General features: G+C 42.3%; 2 protein-coding genes across 5 annotated transcripts; one reads left to right on the plus strand and one right to left on the minus strand.

Annotated features, from left to right (window-relative positions):
• Positions 1-157: 157 nt before the first annotated feature.
• Positions 158-10,277, minus strand: gltpd2b (glycolipid transfer protein domain containing 2b). Of its 2 annotated transcripts, none has more exons than XM_027025194.3 (4): positions 9,439-10,277; positions 5,879-5,937; positions 5,583-5,758; positions 158-5,425 (listed from the first exon to the last, which is right to left on the minus strand). In XM_027025194.3, the coding sequence occupies exons 1-4, from the start codon at positions 9,506-9,508 to the stop codon at positions 4,789-4,791; spliced, it is 942 nt and encodes a 313-aa protein (XP_026880995.3). In that variant the 5' UTR covers positions 9,509-10,277; the 3' UTR covers positions 158-4,788. The 2 variants fall into 2 exon arrangements, with proteins under 2 accessions (XP_026880995.3, XP_026880994.3); XM_027025193.3 differs by having other exon boundaries at positions 5,873-5,937.
• A 1,056-nt stretch (positions 10,278-11,333) lies between these two features.
• chrne (cholinergic receptor, nicotinic, epsilon) lies at positions 11,334-20,181 on the plus strand. 3 transcript variants are annotated; one of them, XM_027025187.3, is made up of 13 exons: positions 11,334-11,379; positions 14,016-14,115; positions 14,665-14,798; positions 14,917-14,961; positions 15,788-15,897; positions 16,271-16,426; positions 16,619-16,722; positions 16,899-17,099; positions 17,302-17,416; positions 17,713-17,827; positions 18,069-18,276; positions 18,820-18,953; positions 19,061-20,181. In XM_027025187.3, exons 2-13 carry the CDS (start codon positions 14,052-14,054, stop codon positions 19,226-19,228), a joined length of 1,554 nt encoding a protein of 517 aa, XP_026880988.1. In that variant the 5' UTR covers positions 11,334-11,379; positions 14,016-14,051; the 3' UTR covers positions 19,229-20,181. The 3 variants fall into 3 exon arrangements, with proteins under 3 accessions (XP_026880988.1, XP_026880987.1, XP_081575786.1); XM_027025186.3 differs by lacking the exon at positions 11,334-11,379 and adding an exon at positions 13,093-13,470; XM_081719660.1 differs by lacking the exon at positions 11,334-11,379 and adding an exon at positions 13,093-13,255.
• Positions 20,182-20,292: the final 111 nt, after the last annotated feature.

Raw genomic sequence — 20,292 nt, forward strand, 5'->3', positions numbered from 1 at the left:
ACTCCAGTGGAGCCACGTCACTGAAATGAACACTTCTGAAATCAATGAACTCTTTCATTCTTTAATTCATTTCTGGACCATACATTATAACCATGTCTTTAGAATGCAGTAGTTCTCTAGAGCCAGGTCAACATATTTTTCAAAAAACAAAACAGGATCAGGGGGGTATAAATGTTTTTTATTTATACTTACAGGACCATTAATAATTGCCTTCAGAACCTATATGGCCAGATAATCTTATTCCTCTCAATTCAGCTGTTTCTTACAAATATAATACATTTTAAAATGTAAATATACAAAGCCAAATATACCAGAAGGAAACACAGCATATTGAAAGAAGCAAGATAGTGATACTGGTACAATGTAATGTGAATACTGTAAGAAAACACAGTATGTTGGTGATACCAAAACACGATGTTTTGGGTATACCATAACAAAATACAGCATGCTAGTGATACCAAAATTGCATGTTAATTGTATTGTAAAAAAAAATTGTATGCTAGCGATACCAAAACACAGCATGAAGAACACAGTATGCTAGTGATACCAAAAGGAAAGAGCATTTTATTGATATTGATCCTATACAAATGTATAGGATGCTAGTATCACCAAACCACCACATGCTACTAAAACCACTGCACAACATGCTAAAGACAGCAATGAAGACATATGTGAGGCTAACGATAGCCATGAAGATATATGTTAGTGATTCTGTAGAGACACAGTGTGCTGGCAGTACAAACGTTCTGGTGAAACCATACAGAAAGAGCATGCCAGTGGAACAAAAAGGACAAATATACAGTTAACTGACAAATATAACGATACTGACAATACTCCTGTGTGCTGCTAACACGATACTGATACAAAATATTGGTCCCATAAAGACACAAAGCATGTTAGTGATTCCAGGAGAGTAGGGTGACCATATATCCAGTCGGGATTTCTAAAATGTCCTGGATTTGGTTCTCCTTTATGTTGACACACAACCATTGGTCAGACTACTTCTCAGTATGTGTACACAGAAGCATATGGCCAGAGAGATACATGATGTTTACCTTCTAAAGGATCTAGCAAGGTCTAAAAATGTCCAATCACAGAGCTGATAGTGATGCTCTGAGGGTTGTGCTTGTTAAATGTCCAATCACAGAGCTGATAGTGATGCTCTGAGGGTGCTTGTTAAATACTCTGAGAGTCAGGCTCATTTTTTGCAATATCCATTTTGTTCATGTACAGCATGCATCTGACAAAATAATTTACTCTCACTCCCCACCACCTACACTCTGAGTAAATGACTTTTTAGGCTTGTAAGTCTAATAAAACAGATCCAAACCAAATCTGATAGAATTCTAGATATGGTCTGAGTTTGTGTGGAAATTCATATTAGACTACATTCTCACATGGAGATTGCACATCTGCCTTGTTAAAAAATTAATCTTCAGGAAAATACTTGGATAAATCAGAACTACTAAAAAGTGTCTCCACTTCCTACACTTCCTGGCTCTAACAGAAACATGGATCACCCCTGAGAACTCGGCGACTCCGGCTGCCCTGTCCTCTGCCTTTTCATTTACCTATTCTCTGAGGCATCCCGGCAGGGGTGGTGGCACAGGTTTACTATTGTCTTGAGAGTGGCGTTTCACTCCACTTTCCTTCTCTACTCTTTCCATCTCCTCTTTTGAATTTCATGCCATTACAGTGTCTTTCCCCACCAAACCTCTTATCATTGTCATCTACCGCCCTCCAGGTTCCCTAGATCACTTCATTGATGAGCTCGACATCCTCCTGAGTCAATTCCCCATCCACCCATTCTCCTTGGAGACTTCAACTTTCCATCAGACAAGCTGCATTCCTCCTGCATCCTTCCGCTGTTGACAGCATTCGATCTCACCCTCAACCACTCTCCTCCGACTCACAAAGTGGGCAATGTTCTGGACCTGATCTTCACCCACACCACTACAACATCAGACATCGCAGTCACCCCCCTCCACCTCTCGGACCATCACTTTTTATGCTTCTTACTCTCCTTCCTTCTCTTTCCATCCAGTCCTCCCCAACATGTTCCTTCTCCTTCCATCTCAATCTGCACTCCATAACTCCCTCTTCCCTTACTTCTACTATTTTATCCACCCTTCCTCACCCCGACTCTCTGTCTTCTCTCTCTTTGGATACAGGTACTAATTCTTTCCTTTCTACACTTTCTTCATAAATGAATCTTCTGTGCCCTCTCTCCTCTAGACCTGCTAGGTCCTCGCCACCTGCCCCCTGGCTAACAGAAACATTTCGCTGCCACAGGAGAGAACTCAGAACTGCAGAGAGGCGATGGAGGAAATCTCACCTAGATTCAGACCTCAGCTCATACCAGTCTCTCCTTTCCAAGTTCTCACTGGAAGTAACATCCGCAAAGTCATCCTACTACAGAGAAAAATTCTAATCATCAGCATCCAATCCACGCAAGCTCTTCACTATTTTTCTTCTCTCCTGAATCCTCCCCTTCCCCTCCTTCCTGATCTCTTACTCTGGAGGATTTTATTACCTTCTTTGAGGAGAGGGTTGAGCAATCTGGAAGTCCTTTTCCTCTGTTCCCACCCCTCCAACCAATGTGCGTTCCCCTACATCCAACTCTCTGACTTCTTTTTCTCCTCTCTCCTCAGATGAAATTCTTCAACTCCTGACTTCTAGCAATCCGACTACATGTCCGCTGGATTCAATTCCTTCCACTCTGTTCCAGACAATTGCAAGAGATCTGCTTCTTTTCATCTCTATCATCATCAACAACTCCTTATCTTCTGGATACGTGCCAACTGCATTCAAAACGGCCAGGGTGGTACCAATCCTCAAGAAGGCCACACTCGATGGCTCCAACGTTACCAACTACAGACCAGTATAATTTCTTTCTTTCCTCTCAAAAGCCCTTGAACGAGCAGTTTATAATCAATTGCCTCTTTTCCTTAACCAGAACCTGGGTGCATGGTCCCAATCAGTCTGGCTACAAACCAGCACATTCTACAGAAATGGCCCTCATAGCAGTGACAGAAAAACTTCATGCTACTAAAGCTGCCAAACAGTCATCTGTTTTGATCCTTCTAGACCTTTCAGCAGCCTTTGACACAGTGAACCACAACATTCTTCTTTCTGTTCTCTCCTGGTTTGGTGTGACTGGCTCTGCTTGGAGATGGTTTCAGTCCTATCTGAAGGGACGGTCCTATCAGATGACATGGAGAAGATCCACATCCAAACCGTGTAGACTCTCCACTGGTGTTCCACAGGGCTCAGTATTAGGCCCCCTTCTCTTCTCTTTGTATACTCATTCTCTTGGTGATGTAATATCTTCTTTTTTCTGTTTTTCCTACCACTGCTATGCCAATGACACTCAATTATGTCTTTCTTTTCCAACCTCTGATACGCAGGTCTTGAGACGTATCTCAGTATGCTTGACTGACATCATGTCATGGATGACAGCCCACCACTTGAAGCTCAACCCCAGTAAAACTGAGCTTCTGTTCATCCCAGGTACTCCCAACCCTTACCATGACCTCACAGTTTCCTTCAAGAATTCCCTGGTATCACCATCCGAAGCTGCCCGTAGCCTGGGCAAAACTTTGGACAACCAGTTGTTGTTCTCAACTCATGTTTCTAATCTAACCTGGTCTTGCAGATTTCTCCTTTGTAACATACAAAGAATTCAACCCGTTCTTTTGCAGGAAGCTACCCAGGTGCTTGTGCAGTCTCTTGTGATCTCAAAGCTAGACTGCTGCAACTTGCTACTTGCTGGTCTTCCTCCAAGAGTCATCAAACCTCTACAACTTGTCCAGAATGCAGCAGCATCACTGGCCTTCAATCTTCTGAGGTTTAAACATGTTACTCCACTGCTGCGCTCCATTCATTGGCTCCCTGTAGCTGCATGCATCAGATTTAAAACCTTGATGCTTGCCTACAAAGCCAAAAATGGACCAACCCCTTCATACATGAGGTCAATGGTCAAAGCCCAATTCATACCTCGAGTACTTTGAACCTCAAGTATGGCTCGGCTTGAAATACCTTGCTTCAGGACTCATGGACGACAAGCATTGAGACTATTTTCTAGTCCTGGCTCCAAGATGGTGGAATGAACTCCCACTTGCTGTCTGGACAGTAGAGTTCCTTGCAGTCTTCAAATGTAGACTAAAGACCCATCTATTTGCTAATTACTAAGTACTAATTTAGTACCTATTGTAGGGTATTGTTTATGTTGTTTAACAAAGTCTAGCACTTATTGTTTATTGCACTTATCATTGTTTAAGATAGACCTTATGTATTTTGTACTTCTAGGTATCAGCATTGATTCCTGTATTCTACAGTATTCTAACTCATTGGTATGTTGGACTCAATCCTACTGTACTGTACTAGGATATTCTATGAGTAAATGACAAATAATTTTTGTAAGTCGCTCTGGATAAGAGAAGTGGATTTTTGTTTTCTGGCATTAGCTCTAACATGCTTGGCAGGATCTCCTGCATGCTGTCTTTCTTGATGAGATATCCTGTGTGCTGTGTTTCTTGACGGGATCTCCTGTGTGCTGTTTCTTGACGCGATCGCCTGTGTGCTGTGTTTCTTGACGGGATCTCCTGTGTGCTGTTTCTTGACGAGATCGCCTGTGTGCTGTGTTTCTTGGCAGGATCTTCTGTGTGCTGTGTTTCTTGGCAGGATCTTCTGTGTGCTGTGTTTCTTGGCAGGATCTTCTGTGTGCTGTGTTTCTTGGCAGGAGCTTCTGTGTGCTGTGTTTCTTGACGGGTTATGCACTGCAGCCCTTTATGGTAGCGCCAGCATACCATGCTCCTCCAGTGCCAGCTGAGTCCTGTTGTACACCTCCCCGATGGCCCCGCTCACCATGTGGAGTATGATGACGGTCTCCACTGGCGTTTTCGCGCACACCAGCCTGTGGAAAAAGGCCCTCTCAGGCATGGCTTTAAATGCCAGCTCTGCCGCCTGCTTCACCCAAAACGTGTGGTGTTGAGCCAGCGTGAGGCGGTAGGTGTCGCGACACAGCTGGGCGGGGCTGCGGCCTCCCTCGTCTTCATCAGCCAGGCTCTGCAGGAAGAGCTGCAGCCAGAGCAGTGCACGGTGCAGCCGCAGGAGGGTGCGGCAGCCGGACACCGTCAGCTGGGTGAAGTCCACCAGACCTCGCGCCAGCTCCGCCTCCATCATAGAGCGCACAGAGACATAGGCCCCGCCCTCGGCTCCACCTGGGAGTTTGCTATAGGAGTTGGGGAAGGGCTCACCCAGAGGGAGGGAGGAGCCTGAGACTTGCCCAGCCTCTGACTGCCTCTCTCGCAACAGCCTCTTTATGTCTTCCTCCTCTTTCTGGGCAAGCTTACGAATGATGCTGGTCTTTGATTCAATTTCCTGGGAAACTAAACCCATGATTGGCCCTAAGGTCTTCAAAAATCTGAACACGAAACACAAAAAGAAAGTCTTTAAAAATGAGGGAGGACACGAGAGAGAAAGAGCGAAAGAGAGAGAGATATGCTGTGAGTCATCAGAACAGCAGTGTGATCTCTCATAGTCACAGTTGGTCTGCAGGACCTGCGAATGTTCTTTCTTACTTGATGAGTTCATCCCAGCTGGCCAGGTAGGGCTTCAGCAGCACGTCATTGGCCAAGACAGGCGCAGCTTGCAGATGCTTCAGCAAATCACCGGCCTGGAATTTCTGGCCTGGACACACCCTCAGTGGAGTCAGGACATTGTTTTCTGAACTGTTTCTCCCAAGCAAACTCGGAGACTTAGACAGAGAGAGACAGAGACAGATAGAGGGTGTTTGGGATTGGTAGTATTATTAGCAAAAGAAAGGGGAAGAATTTGAAGTGGTATGGTGCTGACAGGGTGGGTGTTTTACATTTACTTGATCTTTTGCAATATAAACCTTCAGGCAATATTGCCACTGTTGATCCAAGGCACCATCTATGTAAAAAGAAAGACAGACAGGAGGAAAAGAGAAAGAGAGAGTTAATAGTTTGCTTTCACCATCAGTTCTGCGGATCAGTGTTCTGCTAAACATCAGTATTCAAATTCCCACACCTGTTACTGCCAGACTCTTGCCAAGAGAGCAGAATGACCTCTCATATGCACAGAATGGCCTCTCATATGCACACTGAGCCACTGAAGTTGAGCAGTGAAGTTCCACTCACCACTCATTCTTTGTTTTCTGTAATTGAGGCAATTGCCTGATCATCCCTAAAAACATACAAAGACGCCCCACTGCCAGACCACTGAACTTCAGAGACTGATCTGGGCCGCTAAACAGACAGAAACATTTCCTCTATATCACTTTCCAGAGAACAATATATGAAATAAGTATCAAACACGTCACCAATTTTCTAAGTAAATATATTTCTAAAGGTGCTATTGACATGAAATTCTCACCAGATGTCTGTAACAACCCATCCAATCCACACATGCAAAGAAATCAAACCATAGATGTCCATAAATTAAGTTGTGTGTAATAATGAGAAATGACACAGGGCAAAAGTATTGAACATGCTTACTTAAATTTATTTAATACTTTGTACAAAAGCCTTTGTTAGTGATGGCAGCTTCAAGACGCCTCCTGTATGGAGGAACTAGTCGCATGCATTGCTCAGGTGTGATTTTGGCCCATTCTTCCATACAAACACTCATCAAATCCTGAAGGTTCCGTGGGCTCCTTCTATGAACTCTGAGCTTTAGTTCCTTCAATAGATTTTCAATTGGATTCAGGTCAGGTGATTGGCTGGGCTATTCTAGCAGCTTTAATTTCTTTCTCTGAAACCAATTGAGAGTTTCCTTGGCTTTGTTTTTAGGATCATTGTCTTGCTGAAATATCCACCCTCATTTCATCTTCATTATCCTGGTAGATGTCAGCAGATTTTTATGAAGAATGTCTTGGTACATTTGTCCATTCATCCTTCCTTCAATTATATGAAGCATGCCACTGCCGTATGCTGAAAAACAGCCCCACAACATGATGTTCCCACCTCCAAACGTCACTGTTGGTATGGTGTTTTTGGGGTGATATGCAGTGCCTGTTGACCTCCAAACATGGTGTGTATTATGGCATCCAAAGAGTTCAATTTTGGACTATATTCTTTCAGTATTTCACAAGCTTGTCTAAATGTTGTTGAGCAAATTTTAAATGCACTTCAACATGCTTTTCCTTCAGCAATGGAGTCTTGCGTGGTGAGCGTACATACAGGTCATGGAGGTTGAGTGCATTACTTATTGTTTTCTTGTACCTGCTGATTTCAGGTCTTTCTGTAGCTCTCCATAGGTGGTCCTTGGCTCTTGGACAACTCTTCTGATAATTATTTTCACTCCTCTGTCTAAGATCTTGTGGGGAGCACCTGGTCGTGGCCAGTTTATGGTGAAATTATGTTCTTTCCACTTCTGGATTATGGCCCCAACAGTGCTCATAGGAACCTTCAGTAGTTTAGAAATTCTCCTGTAACCAGTGCCATCAGTATGTTTTGCAACAATAAGGTTGCGAAGGTCTTGAGAGAGCTCACAGGTTTTAACCATCAGGATATTTTTCTTGTGTGGCACCTTGGTAATGAGACATCTTTTTATAGGCCAGCAGTTGAACCAGCTGATATTAATGAATCCTGGCATTGTCATCTTGAAATATGCCCGTGCCATCAGGGAAGAAAGATCCATTGATGGAATAACAGGTATATTCAGGTAGTCAGCTGACCTCTTTCTTTGGGTGCATAACGTTGCTGAACCTTGACCTGACAGACTGCAGCAACCCCAGATCATAGCACTGCCTCATAGGCTTGTACGGTAGGCACTAGGCATGATGGGTGCATCACTTCAGCCGCCTCTCTTCTTACCCTGATGTGCCCATCACTCTGGAACAGGGTAAATCTGGACTCATCAGACCACATGACCTTCTTCCATTGCTCCATAGTCCAATCTTTATGCTCCCTAGCAAATTGAAGCCGTTTTTTGCCGGTCAGACTCGCTGACCAGTGGTTTTCTTAAGGCTACACAACTGTTTAGTCCCAATCCCTTGAGTTCCCTTCACATTGTGTGTGTGAAAATGCTCTTACTTTCACTATTAAACATATCCTTGAGTTCTACTTTTGTTTGTCTATGATTTGATTTCACCACTCGTTTAAGTGATCGCCAATCACGATTATTCAAGATTTTTTTTTTCAACCACATTCGTTCCTCGAAGATGATGTTTCCCCACTGTCCTTCCACTTTTTAATAATGCGTTGGACAGTTCTTAACCCGATTTGAGTAGTTTTAGTAATCTCGTTAGATGTTTTCTCTGCTTGATGCATGCCGATAATTTGAGCCTTTTGAAACAGATTAACACCTTTATCATGACCACAGGATGTGTCTTTCCACATGGGTGTTTAACAAATGAGAAGCCACTCACTGCATCAGTTAGGGATAAATAACTTGTTGCTATCTGAAACATAATCACACTTGCAGTAATTATCCAATGGGAGGCTCTTACCTATTTGCTTAGTTAAATCCAGGTGGTGACCTTTTTTTGGCCAGGCAGTGTGTGTATGTGTATATATAAGATTTTCTCTTTTCTTTTATAGTGATAAGAATTAAAATAGAAATAGAAGTAGAGGAAGCTGATCCTGTATTTGCTGTCCAAGACTAAAACGGTGACGCGTGCATGGAGAACCTGTGCTCCACTGTACTGTTCAGACTGCAACACTGCCAAGACTTCTACTGTCAACATTATTACAGCACACACAGAGTCCTGATCATTGGCACATTCAAGAAACACACATGTTTGCACACATATTAAGGAAATGCACATTTTAGTAATTTGGACTTTTGAAGAAGTAGACTTGGTAATTGAATGTTTTGATTAGGTGCTGATTTAGTAGCAAGTCAAACAAAATAAAGCACAAGGCAAAAATGCTCATCAAAACATTACTACTATAAACACCAACCAGAGTTAACCATCATTTGAACACTTCATGAAGAAAAACAATACAATTGTGAACTAAAGCCATTGTGATCATGACACCAAAAACCTATCCAGACAGCAGCAACTGTTTCTACACGACGCAAAATCATTTACATTGTGTGTGTGTGTGTGTGTGTGTGTGTGTGTGTGTGTGTGTGTGTGTGCCTGTGTGTGTGATGAAACTGTATTAATAATTTCTAATTTGGTATATTAAAACAGACTATTCACTAGTCTGTGCTAATACACTCTGGTAAACCAACAGATACTAGCACAGTGGGAACTAATTTTGTGTCATAGTGTTGAATTAAAAAAATACAGTTTAAGTCTACACAAAGACTAAAAATTCTTTAGTTTACAGTCAACAATACTACTAGTTTCCCAAAAATATGGGAATTTTTGGGAATTATAAGGAATTCCACCAAAACAGTTTGGAATCAAAAACATTGGGACGCTGTGGAAACATTGCTGGAATGTTACGCGCAGTGACTTACAAAGCCACATGTAGCAGAAGAGGGCAATGATGAAGATGATGGTGAAGGCAGCCAACCCTTTCACTCCCATGCTGGCCTCCAGACTTCTCTCAGGACCCTGTCCTCCTCTCCTGGTCCACTTACACACGTTTACGTCACGGTCACACTTCCTTCCTCCCGCATTCTTTGGGTATTCCACTCCAGAGGCTTGGGACTCTTTCACCAAGGTGTCTTGATCTTTTGTTCTTCTAAAGTGGGCATGCTCCTTTCTCTGCCCCCCTCCCCTGCTCTCTCTTTCTCTCTCTCTCAAGTTTTACTTTCTTCCTTTTTTCTTGGCCTTCTGGGACTCCTACAAATCCCAAAGAAATATTCTGTATCCTATAACTTTGTTTTTTAGTATTTAATATTCATCTTTCCATGTTTCTGTCCTCTTCACAGCAGTGGTATGTTTTTGGGCTCCATTTAGATTATCTTTCCTTCTCTCTCTTATATCTCTCCCTCTCTCTTTGTTTTGTTCAGTCTGAAGGTCCATAGATTAGTTATATGTAACCAATCACTCCTTATAAGGCAAACATCCTGTGTCCTATGGTAACCCCTGACATACATACACTCGTATATTATATAACACTTGTCTTTGACATGTGAAAGTGGTCTGCTAGAGTAAATAGTCCTTTAGACATAGTAAATATGTCTACGTCAAGTAAATATAGAAAATATCCCATCGCGTTTCTGGAAATGTTATTGATGGTATAACATATTACTCAGCATTACTTACCATTAGTCAGTACTATTTCAAATTATTCAGTGTTTCTCTGTACAATACTGAGTAACGCTTCCCATTATGTTTTCCCAGTGTAAATGATAGCAACATTCAAGGCTTTATGGTAGACCTGCAATGACTGGACCGAAGGGACCATCCCCAGCACTGCTAAGAAACCTTTAGTGCTAATGGAACTCAAACCCCCATCCTGTTAACTGCCAGCAGGCTACCCTAAACCTAATGCCGATGTTGCTTATTTAGACGCTAGTGTAAACAAATCTAGCAAAGCACCACTGGGAATGAATTCAAAGGTGAGAAGTTCTGACAGGCCAAGCAATAGCAAAACATGCTCTCCTATGGCAGTGCCATGAGACAAGGCATGTGGAGACAAATCATCCTGTAGAAATGTGTTGGACCACTACATCGAGCATGTAATGGAGCAGTGAATAAGTATTATAGGTGAAAACCGGACTCAAGATCATAACAGTTCCTTCAGCATTAGTGATTTTGGTGTGTATTTATGGAACGTGTGCTCCACTTCAATATTTGTGTCAGTTTTGTATATCAGTGGCAATGATGTGTGGTAAGTCATGCTAAAATCATTAATGCCTAGAAGTAGTGCAGAGATCTATTTAGGTTGAGTTGGGCTAAGGTTTAGCTGGATTGACAAGACATTTTGCTGAATTTTTTGTCTTCCAGTCAAGAATTTGGTGCAAATAGAAAAATATTTAGGTTAAATGTATATTTGGGCAGGGAATTCCAGGAACTACAGTGAAGTTATGATGTGGTATTGGATCAGGTCAAGGTGAGATAAAAAATAATGTTATATTATATTCCCAGATGTAATTAAGTTCTGATCAAACATAAATTATAAATTTCAGCACACTGTCATGACTAACCTGAACCTTGATGAAACATTAAAGATAATAAACAAAATTCAAAATTAATTAAATAAATCTGCCTTGGAAGCATCACTGAAGTGCAGTGGCTTAAAGGTTTTATTCCTGTGTCTAATTAAAAACATAGGATGACATTTTTTTCATTTACACGCCTTCTTGGACAAGTCAGGATTCCTCTACAGTTACAAATATTACTAAAGTTACTACATCTGTTTTAAACATGGCCACCTCCATGTGTGGCTGTGCTACAGAGAAGAAACTGATTCAGCTGAGGACTACAAAGCATTTGATTCTTCATCTCATGTGAGCTGTACTTTATCGGGGAAAAAAAAATGGTCTAAGGTGTTGTTTATATATCTATCTGCCATGAGTGAAAAGGGGTCATTTAATAACTGAAATTATTAGCATTTGTATTGATAGTGAACTTCCCCACTGAGCTGATAAAACTTTGTTTTCTAGTTAGTCTACCCTGTGTGTGTAGCAAGGAGAAGACAACCACTAATTTTAGCTAACTTGCATGCTCTAAAAAAAATAAAGCCCTGGGTCAACAACAAAATAATTAAGGCAATGTTTTGTTACTCTTTTTGAGTTCTGCCATATGCTGGTGGAATTACTAATGAAAACGTTGCCTGAATTTGTTCTTGTTTGTTTGTTTGTTTGTTTGTTTGGATAATTCTTTACTTTTTATAGTGGTGGCTATTCATGGGTACTGTGAAGTTAAACAAGTCAAAAGTAAGGAAATGAAAGAATTGCAGATAAGTTATATTTACTTTTAGTTAATCATGCATCATGTTAAAGCTACATGGAACAACGGCTTGGTTTAACAAAGAGAAAATTCTTTTGTTCACTCAAGAAGAAACCTGTGTGAGTTCTTTTTTGTATTTGACAATTTACAATTTGTAAAAGGCATCCTTATACCTTTGGCAATATGGATATGTGCCATATCAATATTGCACAGATATATGCCATATCCATATCCCATAGATCTATGCCATATCTCTATCCATATACTATATTCATATCTATATGGAAATTTGCCTTATCAATATCTTTATGGATATATGCCATGTTCATATGAATATATGCCATATCTATATCCACAGACAAAAAAAAAAAAGATAGACATAACAGAGGTTAACAATGCAGTTCCATTGTCTATCAAATTAGAAATACACATAAAACAAGGATTACATTCTCCAAGAAACATAAGATATAGGTTAAAACCTAAATCTGAAAGAGCAACATCACAACTAATGCATAGTCTCATCGTTACAAGTATATATTTCCATTATATCCAAATTTTCCCAAACCTTTTCAGAGAAGCAGAAAAAAAGTGATATACTGTTCCCGGACCGTTTTCACAAAATAATTTATTTTGAATTGGGAAACTTATATCGACTTTTTGTCAGTTCTCAAAGCATGACGTTTGGCCAGATTTGGAGTTTCCGTTTATTCTGCCAAAACTCGTCTCGTCTTCCATAAGTATTAATAGCTGGCTATACATGTGGGTGCCAGACATGACGCTCGCTCGCTGTGAGATCTTATGACTGTGAAATTTTGACATCACATAGATTCGGAAATCCTCACATATATCAGTCGTCCGGTTTAACCTGTTCTGGGCTTTTGGGTGCGACTAAACGTCATTTCTAACACTCGTTGGTAGAAAAATAAAGCTATTTATCCCTCTTTATCCGGGATCAGCTAGAAACAAAGGTCGCCACGCGTTTCATCGTTAATTTATGACATTGCTCGGGCTCTGTGACCATTACTCACGACTCACTGAGCCCATCAGTCGTCATCCGTTAACTAAAGCCCAAGTAGCAGTTTAAAACATTCTAACCCACCACTGTGTACGTGTGTATTATAATTCACCGTCCTGTTGTATTGTGCCGACGCGGCCCCTTGACCAAGCCCGTAGTGGGGGCGCCTGCTTTTTTCCAGTTGCGCCCAGCGCGGTTCACTCAGTCAGGGAGTCACAGTGCTATTTATATTGTGTCAGGGCAGAAGGAAAAGCAAGGCGGGATTCCGGCGATCTCACAGTACACCTGTTAAATCATTGCGAGAAAAATCTTCTGTTTACGACAGCGTGCACAGACGTTCTGATTTAGGCCGGACCGCGCTTTATAAGCTCCACATCCTTCATTCAGACCCCCATTTGTCATCCTTCTGGAGTGAACTGGTAGTTGCTTTCCATTTGTCAATATTTGTATTGCGTGTCACTGTCATATAACCTACAAATCAAAGAAAATAAGATCAAAAAAGAAAATAATCAGTGGATTAACCGCGTCGTGCTTCGCCTACCGGCTAACGGAAGTCCACGCTCTAGAAGCCAGTCAGTTAGGACGTTTGCAACGGTGGGAAAATACCAAAACGAAAAGGTCTCAGTTCTCAGCGGTGAGCACAGCCTTTCCTTTCAAAGAGTAGGAAAGTAGACTTTCACTCTGCCAGACTTAATGTAAGTAGGTGCTAGGTTTGGTGAGTCAGAATTAAAATACAGATCTGTATGTCTGTTAACTAGCTAGACAGGTTGCGGCTTTAATTTTGTGCTTTGTAGTGTCATATCCTCAACCCCCGTATGTCCTCTTTTGTGGGGGTTATTAAAGTGACCACCATGCTTACTTCTGTTAGTTTTGAACTTGAACTTCTTCTGTCAGCGATTTTTTGTGCTATTAATAGTACCTCAATGTGGTGACAAATTAAGTAGAAAAAAATGCCCGTAAATCGTAATCACTATCAGAATGTAAACACAATCAGTATCGCAACGCTACCTTTTATTATAAGTGGCCGACTCCGGGTAAGTTTAAAAGCGCGTTTAACGGTGCCAGATATCATTGTAACCCGAGCCGAGTGCAGCGACAGCTGAAGCGCAGGGGAGGGACCTTGAGAGAGAGGGTGAGGAGCGATTCGGATATAACTCTCCTCCGTTTCTCTTTTTCAAGTCTGAAGACAGCGTGTGAGAAAGACTGACCACCGCGATGGCAGCCCGGTCAGTTTGGACGTGTTTCGTTGCGGCCGCGCTCATGGTTACAATAGTGCAAGGTAAGTCAGCTTTTTAGGTCCAGTCTTTGGAGTGTCACAGAATCGGGGCGATTTAATCTCTCTCACTCTCACTTTCTCTCTCTCTCTCTCTCTCTCTCTCTCTCTCTCTCTCTCTCTCTCTCACTCTCACTCTCACTCTCTCTCCCGCGTTTTTATGGTGCAAACCTTTTAACGCGTGCTGGCAGCTGAGCCGCGATACCGATATCGGTTGTTAGGCGTACGAGAATGTGGGTGTCTGTGTGGGGAGTGTGTGAAAGAGAGTGAGACGGAAAAGGGAACGGAATCTGTATTTTTGTGCATGGAGGACGATGCAAAGATTTCAGTGATTTTGCAACAGTACTGTCTCACCTACTCTCCCAAAGGTGTTATTCCTTTGGCGACATTAGTTTTACATGTTTATCTAGTTCAACTGTTTTCTGAGGTCTCTTGGCTTCAGTAAACAGTAATGATAGACTCTTACATAATCTGTCTCCTCTTGTCTCCCTCCCAATATCTGTTTGTCTCTCTCTCCTTTTTTTGTCTGTTTCTCTTTCTCTGACTCCCCCCCAGTCAGTGGAAATGAGGAGTCCGATCTTATAGCAGATAAGTTCACGAACTACAACAAGTTAATTCGTCCAGCGAAGCACGCTGAAGACAAAGTGAATGTTCAGGTTAAACTCACCCTCACCAACCTCATCTCCCTGGTAATGGCCCTCCTAAGCAACCTTTTGTACACAGTAACAATAACAAACTCAGGAATCAATAAACAACACACTTTACACTACAAACTGCCTTTGTTTAACACTTGCTGATTGTTGACAGAATGAGAAAGAAGAGACTCTGACCACCAGCGTGTGGATTGAGATGGTGAGTAAACAGCCCCACCCTTTTTACCTGCGCTGGCCACACCCCCTGCTCTAACCTCATGCACTGACTACTGTGTCCCAAAACATCCTGTCATGTCCTCATCTCCTCAGCTTATCTGGTTTACCAGTAAGTGAAGATAGGAGAGGAGGCCATACAAGTACATATGCAACCCCACTAACACCTTCACACTGGAGTTGACCTAAACAGAAGCAGGGGACTGAGGAGATAAACTCCCCTGGCCAAAGCGTTATGTCTCATGTGTTATATTTTTGGCCTTATAAATGGTTATGCCTCACTTCACCTTATTAACAGTAATAATTTTGAAATACTCTTTCTCTGAGTTCACAATTTAGCCAGAGTCCATTCAGTGACTATTACAGTATTCTGGCCTCCCTAGTTCTTGATGGGATTGAGGTTCAGTGATTGTGCTGACCAGTAAAATTCATGCATGGAGTATGAACAGGTTTGGACCTGTTCATCCTCTGTGCATCCTACAGTCTTCATCCTGGAACATGGGAAGAGTGGTCAGTGTTGTTTTATGCATGACATGATATAACATGAAGAATGCTACAGAGTCCAACCTCACAGCCCAACCACAGAGTGCAACCTTAGAGCCCTTGTCTCTGCTTTCGTAGCTTTAGTATACCCTTGATTTTGTCTTTGTGATCTTTCTCTATTTCACTCCTATTCTTTTCCCTCAGGGTCACCTTTGTAATGCCTTTTCCGTTATTTTTAACCACTGGTTTATCTATGTTTTATACTTCTCCTTTTCCCCTGGCCACTGCTCCCACATGACTGACCTCCCTGATGTCTCTCCTTACCCCAGCAATGGAACGATTACCGCCTGGCGTGGAATGCATCAGACTACCATGGCATAGACGTGATCCGTGTACCTTCCAGTTCTGTCTGGCTGCCAGACATAGTCCTGGAAAACAAGTGAGGCAATGCAGAAGGATCTCTCTCTTGCTCTCTCTCTCTCTCGCGCGCGCTCTCTCTCTCTCTCTCTCTCTCTCTCTCTCTCTCTCTCGTGTGTCTTCATGGCATTCAAAACTTGTCATTACTTTTCTGTTGTAACTCAGTGGTGCCCAGCTCTGGTCCTGGAGATCTAATGCATGACAGAGTTTGAATCTACTAAAGCTCTTGGTTAACTGCATCATGTGTGGAAGACGAGGGTTGGAACATAACTCTACAGGGTGGTAGGCTACATGTAGTGTTGGACACTTGCTGTTTTAGGTGATAAAAGAATTCCCTCCCTTACTCCCTTACTCTCTCTGTCTTTTCCTCACTTCCTCTATCTCCCCTCTCCTAGCATTGATGGTAACTTTGATGTAGCATATTACGCGAACGTACTCATTTACAACGATGGCTCCATGTACTGGCTGCCCCCGGCTATCTACCGCAGTGTGTGCGCCATCGAGATCACTTACTTCCCCTTTGACTGGCAGAACTGCACCCTAGTCTTCAGGTGGGTCAATGGGAAGGGCTGAGGATCCCAGAAGGGCCAGAAATTAGCGGTCTAGTTTGCTGGACTAGCAAACGCCGTGTTCTAGCTACAATTGATTTGTGCCAGTGTACCTCAGTCAGTACTCCACACAGGTGGCGTGAATCAAACAACACAGACAATGATTGATAATCCTGTTTGTTTTGGCTCTGGTAGGTCTCAGACATACAGTGCCAATGAAATCGACCTAGATTTGGCGATGGATTATGACATTAACAAGCCCATTGAGTGGGTGGTTATTGACCCAGAAGCCTTCACTGGTAACACACACACACAAATGTACAAAAACACAATCACAAAAAGCATCTATCAAACACTCTAAAAAGTCAACCACAGCCTTCACACCAAATGTATTTAATCAACGTTCTTGTCCCGTCACCCCAAACTAATCGTCTTTCTTCTCCCACATCCCTGAGCCAATCGCCTTTGTCTACAGAGAACGGGGAGTGGGCGATCAAGCACCGGCCCGCACGAAAGCTGACCAACCCTCGCTACTCCCCTGATGACCTGGAATACCAGGAGATCTACTTCAACCTCATCATCCAGAGAAAACCTCTCTTCTACATCATCAACATCATCCTGCCTTGTTCCCTCATCTCCTCGCTGGTCGTACTGGCCTATTTTCTACCCTCCAAGGGTTAGTGTGTGTGTGTGAGAGAGGGAGGGAGGAGCTCAAATATGTATTTGAAGTGGTAACTGGCTTTTTTGTCTCTGCTGTTCTCCCATTCGCTCTTGCTTTTGCTCACTATGTCCCTTTCTCTTTCATTCTCTGCTCCTCTCCTTCATTCTTGCTGTCCTTACCATTCTCACTGTCTTGCACCTCTCTCCCTCCCCCTCAGCGGGAGGACAGAAATTGACTGTATCTATCTCAGTCCTCCTGGCTCAAACTGTTTTCCTCATTCTGATCGCCCAGAAAGTTCCAGAAACCTCTCTATCCATTCCTCTCATTGGCAAGTGAGTTTGTTTGGACAGGCGGAACTCTTTGTGGATACAGAATGGAGATGTCTGTGTGTCTGGGTGTATCTGGAAATGTCTCTGTGTGGATGGTACAGTCTGTGGACTGGTGGGACTGTGACTGTATAGATGACCGTGTCTGATTGTGGATGGGACTGTCTCTGGGCAGATGCATTTGTCTGATTGTGGATCGGACTGTCCGAGTGTGAATGGGAGTGTTCGAGTGTAAACTTGAGTGTCTGTGTTTGATTCTGATTCTCTGAACGTCCAGACTCTGACCAGAACCTCCTTCCCAGGTATGTGGTCTTTGTCATGTCCGTGACCACACTCATCGTCACCAACTGCATCGTCATCCTCAACTATTCCCTCCGCAGTTCCACTACACACACCATGTCCTACAAAATGAAACATGTACGTCTCGGGGGGGGGGGGGGTCTGCCTCTTGCCTGAATGATAAAGATCTCCTTTAATTAAGATAAATACAGAAATGAGTGTCTCAATTAACATATCTTTGTAAATATTAGCTTTTTCTAGAAAAATTGAAAACTGATTTGTATTTAAATTGCTCTTCCTTTGGTGTGTCATTTTGTGATATCACACTAGTTCTTAGTATAGCTTTAATATCCCATCTTTATCTTGTATCCTGTTCCAGATTTTCCTGGAGGTGGTGCCTCGTTTTCTGGGCATGGAACCCCTGGTGGATGACAGCGAGGAGAACGAAGAGCCGGATGGAAAGAGGGAGAGGAGACGCAGCTCCTTCGGGCTGATGCAGCGGGCGGAGGAGTATGTCCTGAAGCAGCCCCGGAGCGAAATGATGTTTGACAAGCAGAGGGAAAGACACGGCTTGACGCGCTCCATTGGTAAGCGGCCCCAGACCTGAGCATGCACCAGCCTTGCGTCTGTTCTACCCAGGACACTTGCACCTGCTTTCATAAAACCTTTGTGTTTTTCTTTAATAACAAGTAACACGTTCTTATTCAAGGAAGAAGGTGATGGTATTTCAAATGAGGCTGTGTCCAGGCCCAACACATAGTAGTAAAGTAATGTACAGAACATGAATAGTTATTGTGTATATTTGATATTTCTGGGCCATATTTTGCTTTCGAAGCACAGATTTCTAAAAAACACACGTAATTTTAAAACACTGTAAAATGTGAATGGGAGTCTCTGTGTGGATGGAAGTGTCTGAATGTGGACTATTTTTTTAGAACAGAATTTTATGCATAATTAAACATGAAAATCTGTTTTTTGGGTTGGTTTTTTTTTGTTTTTTTTTTATGATACCATGGCACATAAATATTATGCAAGTGTAATACTACGTAAACTTTTTCAAGGCCAGTATTGTCCTGTGAGGTATCACGTTTCTGTATTTTGTATTTGTGTGCGTCTGTGACTCCATCTAGTGGATACTATAGATGTTAGCAGCACTGCCAGTCTATATAAGAGCCTGGCCCAGGCAGCACCAGAGATTAAAGAGTGCGTGGATTCCTGCAACTTCATCGCTGAGACTATGAAGGAACAGAACGAGGGTGAATCCGTAAGTGCTTGTTTGTACAAGGGGATGGATGAAGGACACGAGGAACATAAAGTTGTATCTGTGTCCCCGCGATACCTTCTTACTCTGTCTCTCTTCCTCTTATTCAGGACATGGAGAGCTGGGTGTTGATCGGTAAGATGATTGACACGGTTTGTTTTTGGGTGGCCATTTTGTTCTTCTCCATCGGAACGATAGCCATCTTCCTTGTGGGCCATTTCAACCAGGTGCCCGAGTACCCTTTCTCGGGGGATGACAAAAAATATGCTCCTGAATAAAGGAGCAGGTGTTTGCAGCTCTGACTGAACAAAGCGAGACAAATGAAAAACACAGACATAAAGAGGAGACAAAGAAGAGAGAGGGATGGTGACAGACAGAAAAACATATAAGCAGCTAATGTGCAGAGGAACAGTGGCTCTGTTTGCTCTGCTTCTGACTAATAAACACATATACACTGGTGGGTTTTGAATGACAATGGTACCATTTTACCTCAAGTTACACCTATCAGTTTTATTCATTTTGGAATGTGCCTCTCCCAAGTGGTTATGGGTAAGCTAGTTTATTGTCTCTCGGTTGTTTTCTTACTGTTACCTTTATCAATATGAAGCCATTTTTGAATGGTGAGTGTTGAAGGATGAGTGGTGTTTTCCTTTCTAAAATTGTCTGTTGCTTCACCTAGCTTGTTGAAATGTTTTATTTATATGTGGTTCTAATGGTACAGCCATGTCTACTGTAGGGACTGCATTTCTTTTAAAAGGGCGGAGCATGTCGGATTTACTGTAAATGTCAAAATATGAGTGTCTTTACCTTGAGCATGAAACCCTGAGCTTGTTCTGACCTTAAGTAAGGATGCCAAAAGACCTCATTATACATGTGCCAGGACTTCCAAAAACCTGGAGAAAAGAGGCATTGTCACTAGGGTCTCATGTTTTCTATTAGGAACTTTTAGAATAATGCTAAAACAGTTTCTGTGCAAATACATTTTAAGGATAATTGGTATCATTTGTAAATGTTGACTACATGAAATGCAGGCCTTTGTCCTTACTGAAATGCTGATCTCTGAAATTGGCTATTTTAATCATTTATTTATTGTAATTTATTGCAAGTGTATGCTGTTGTTGCTACTTTGTTCATTTACAAATTTGAGAGTGTGTGTGAGAGAGAGAGAGAGAGAGAGAGAGAGAGAAAGAGAGAGATATATATATATATATATATATATATAAAAATAAAACCTGGGCTCCATATTAGTCGTTTTCACATTAGTGTCAGTGTTCCTCAGGCTCACGTTGATTATAAAGAATATTGCTAATGACAGCGTTATTGATCCTTTTTGGACACGCCT

The sequence above is a fragment of the Electrophorus electricus genome, chromosome 8 (assembly GCF_041902795.1).
Source record: "Electrophorus electricus isolate QZ-2024a chromosome 8, ASM4190279v1, whole genome shotgun sequence".
NCBI lineage: Eukaryota > Metazoa > Chordata > Actinopteri > Gymnotiformes > Gymnotidae > Electrophorus > Electrophorus electricus.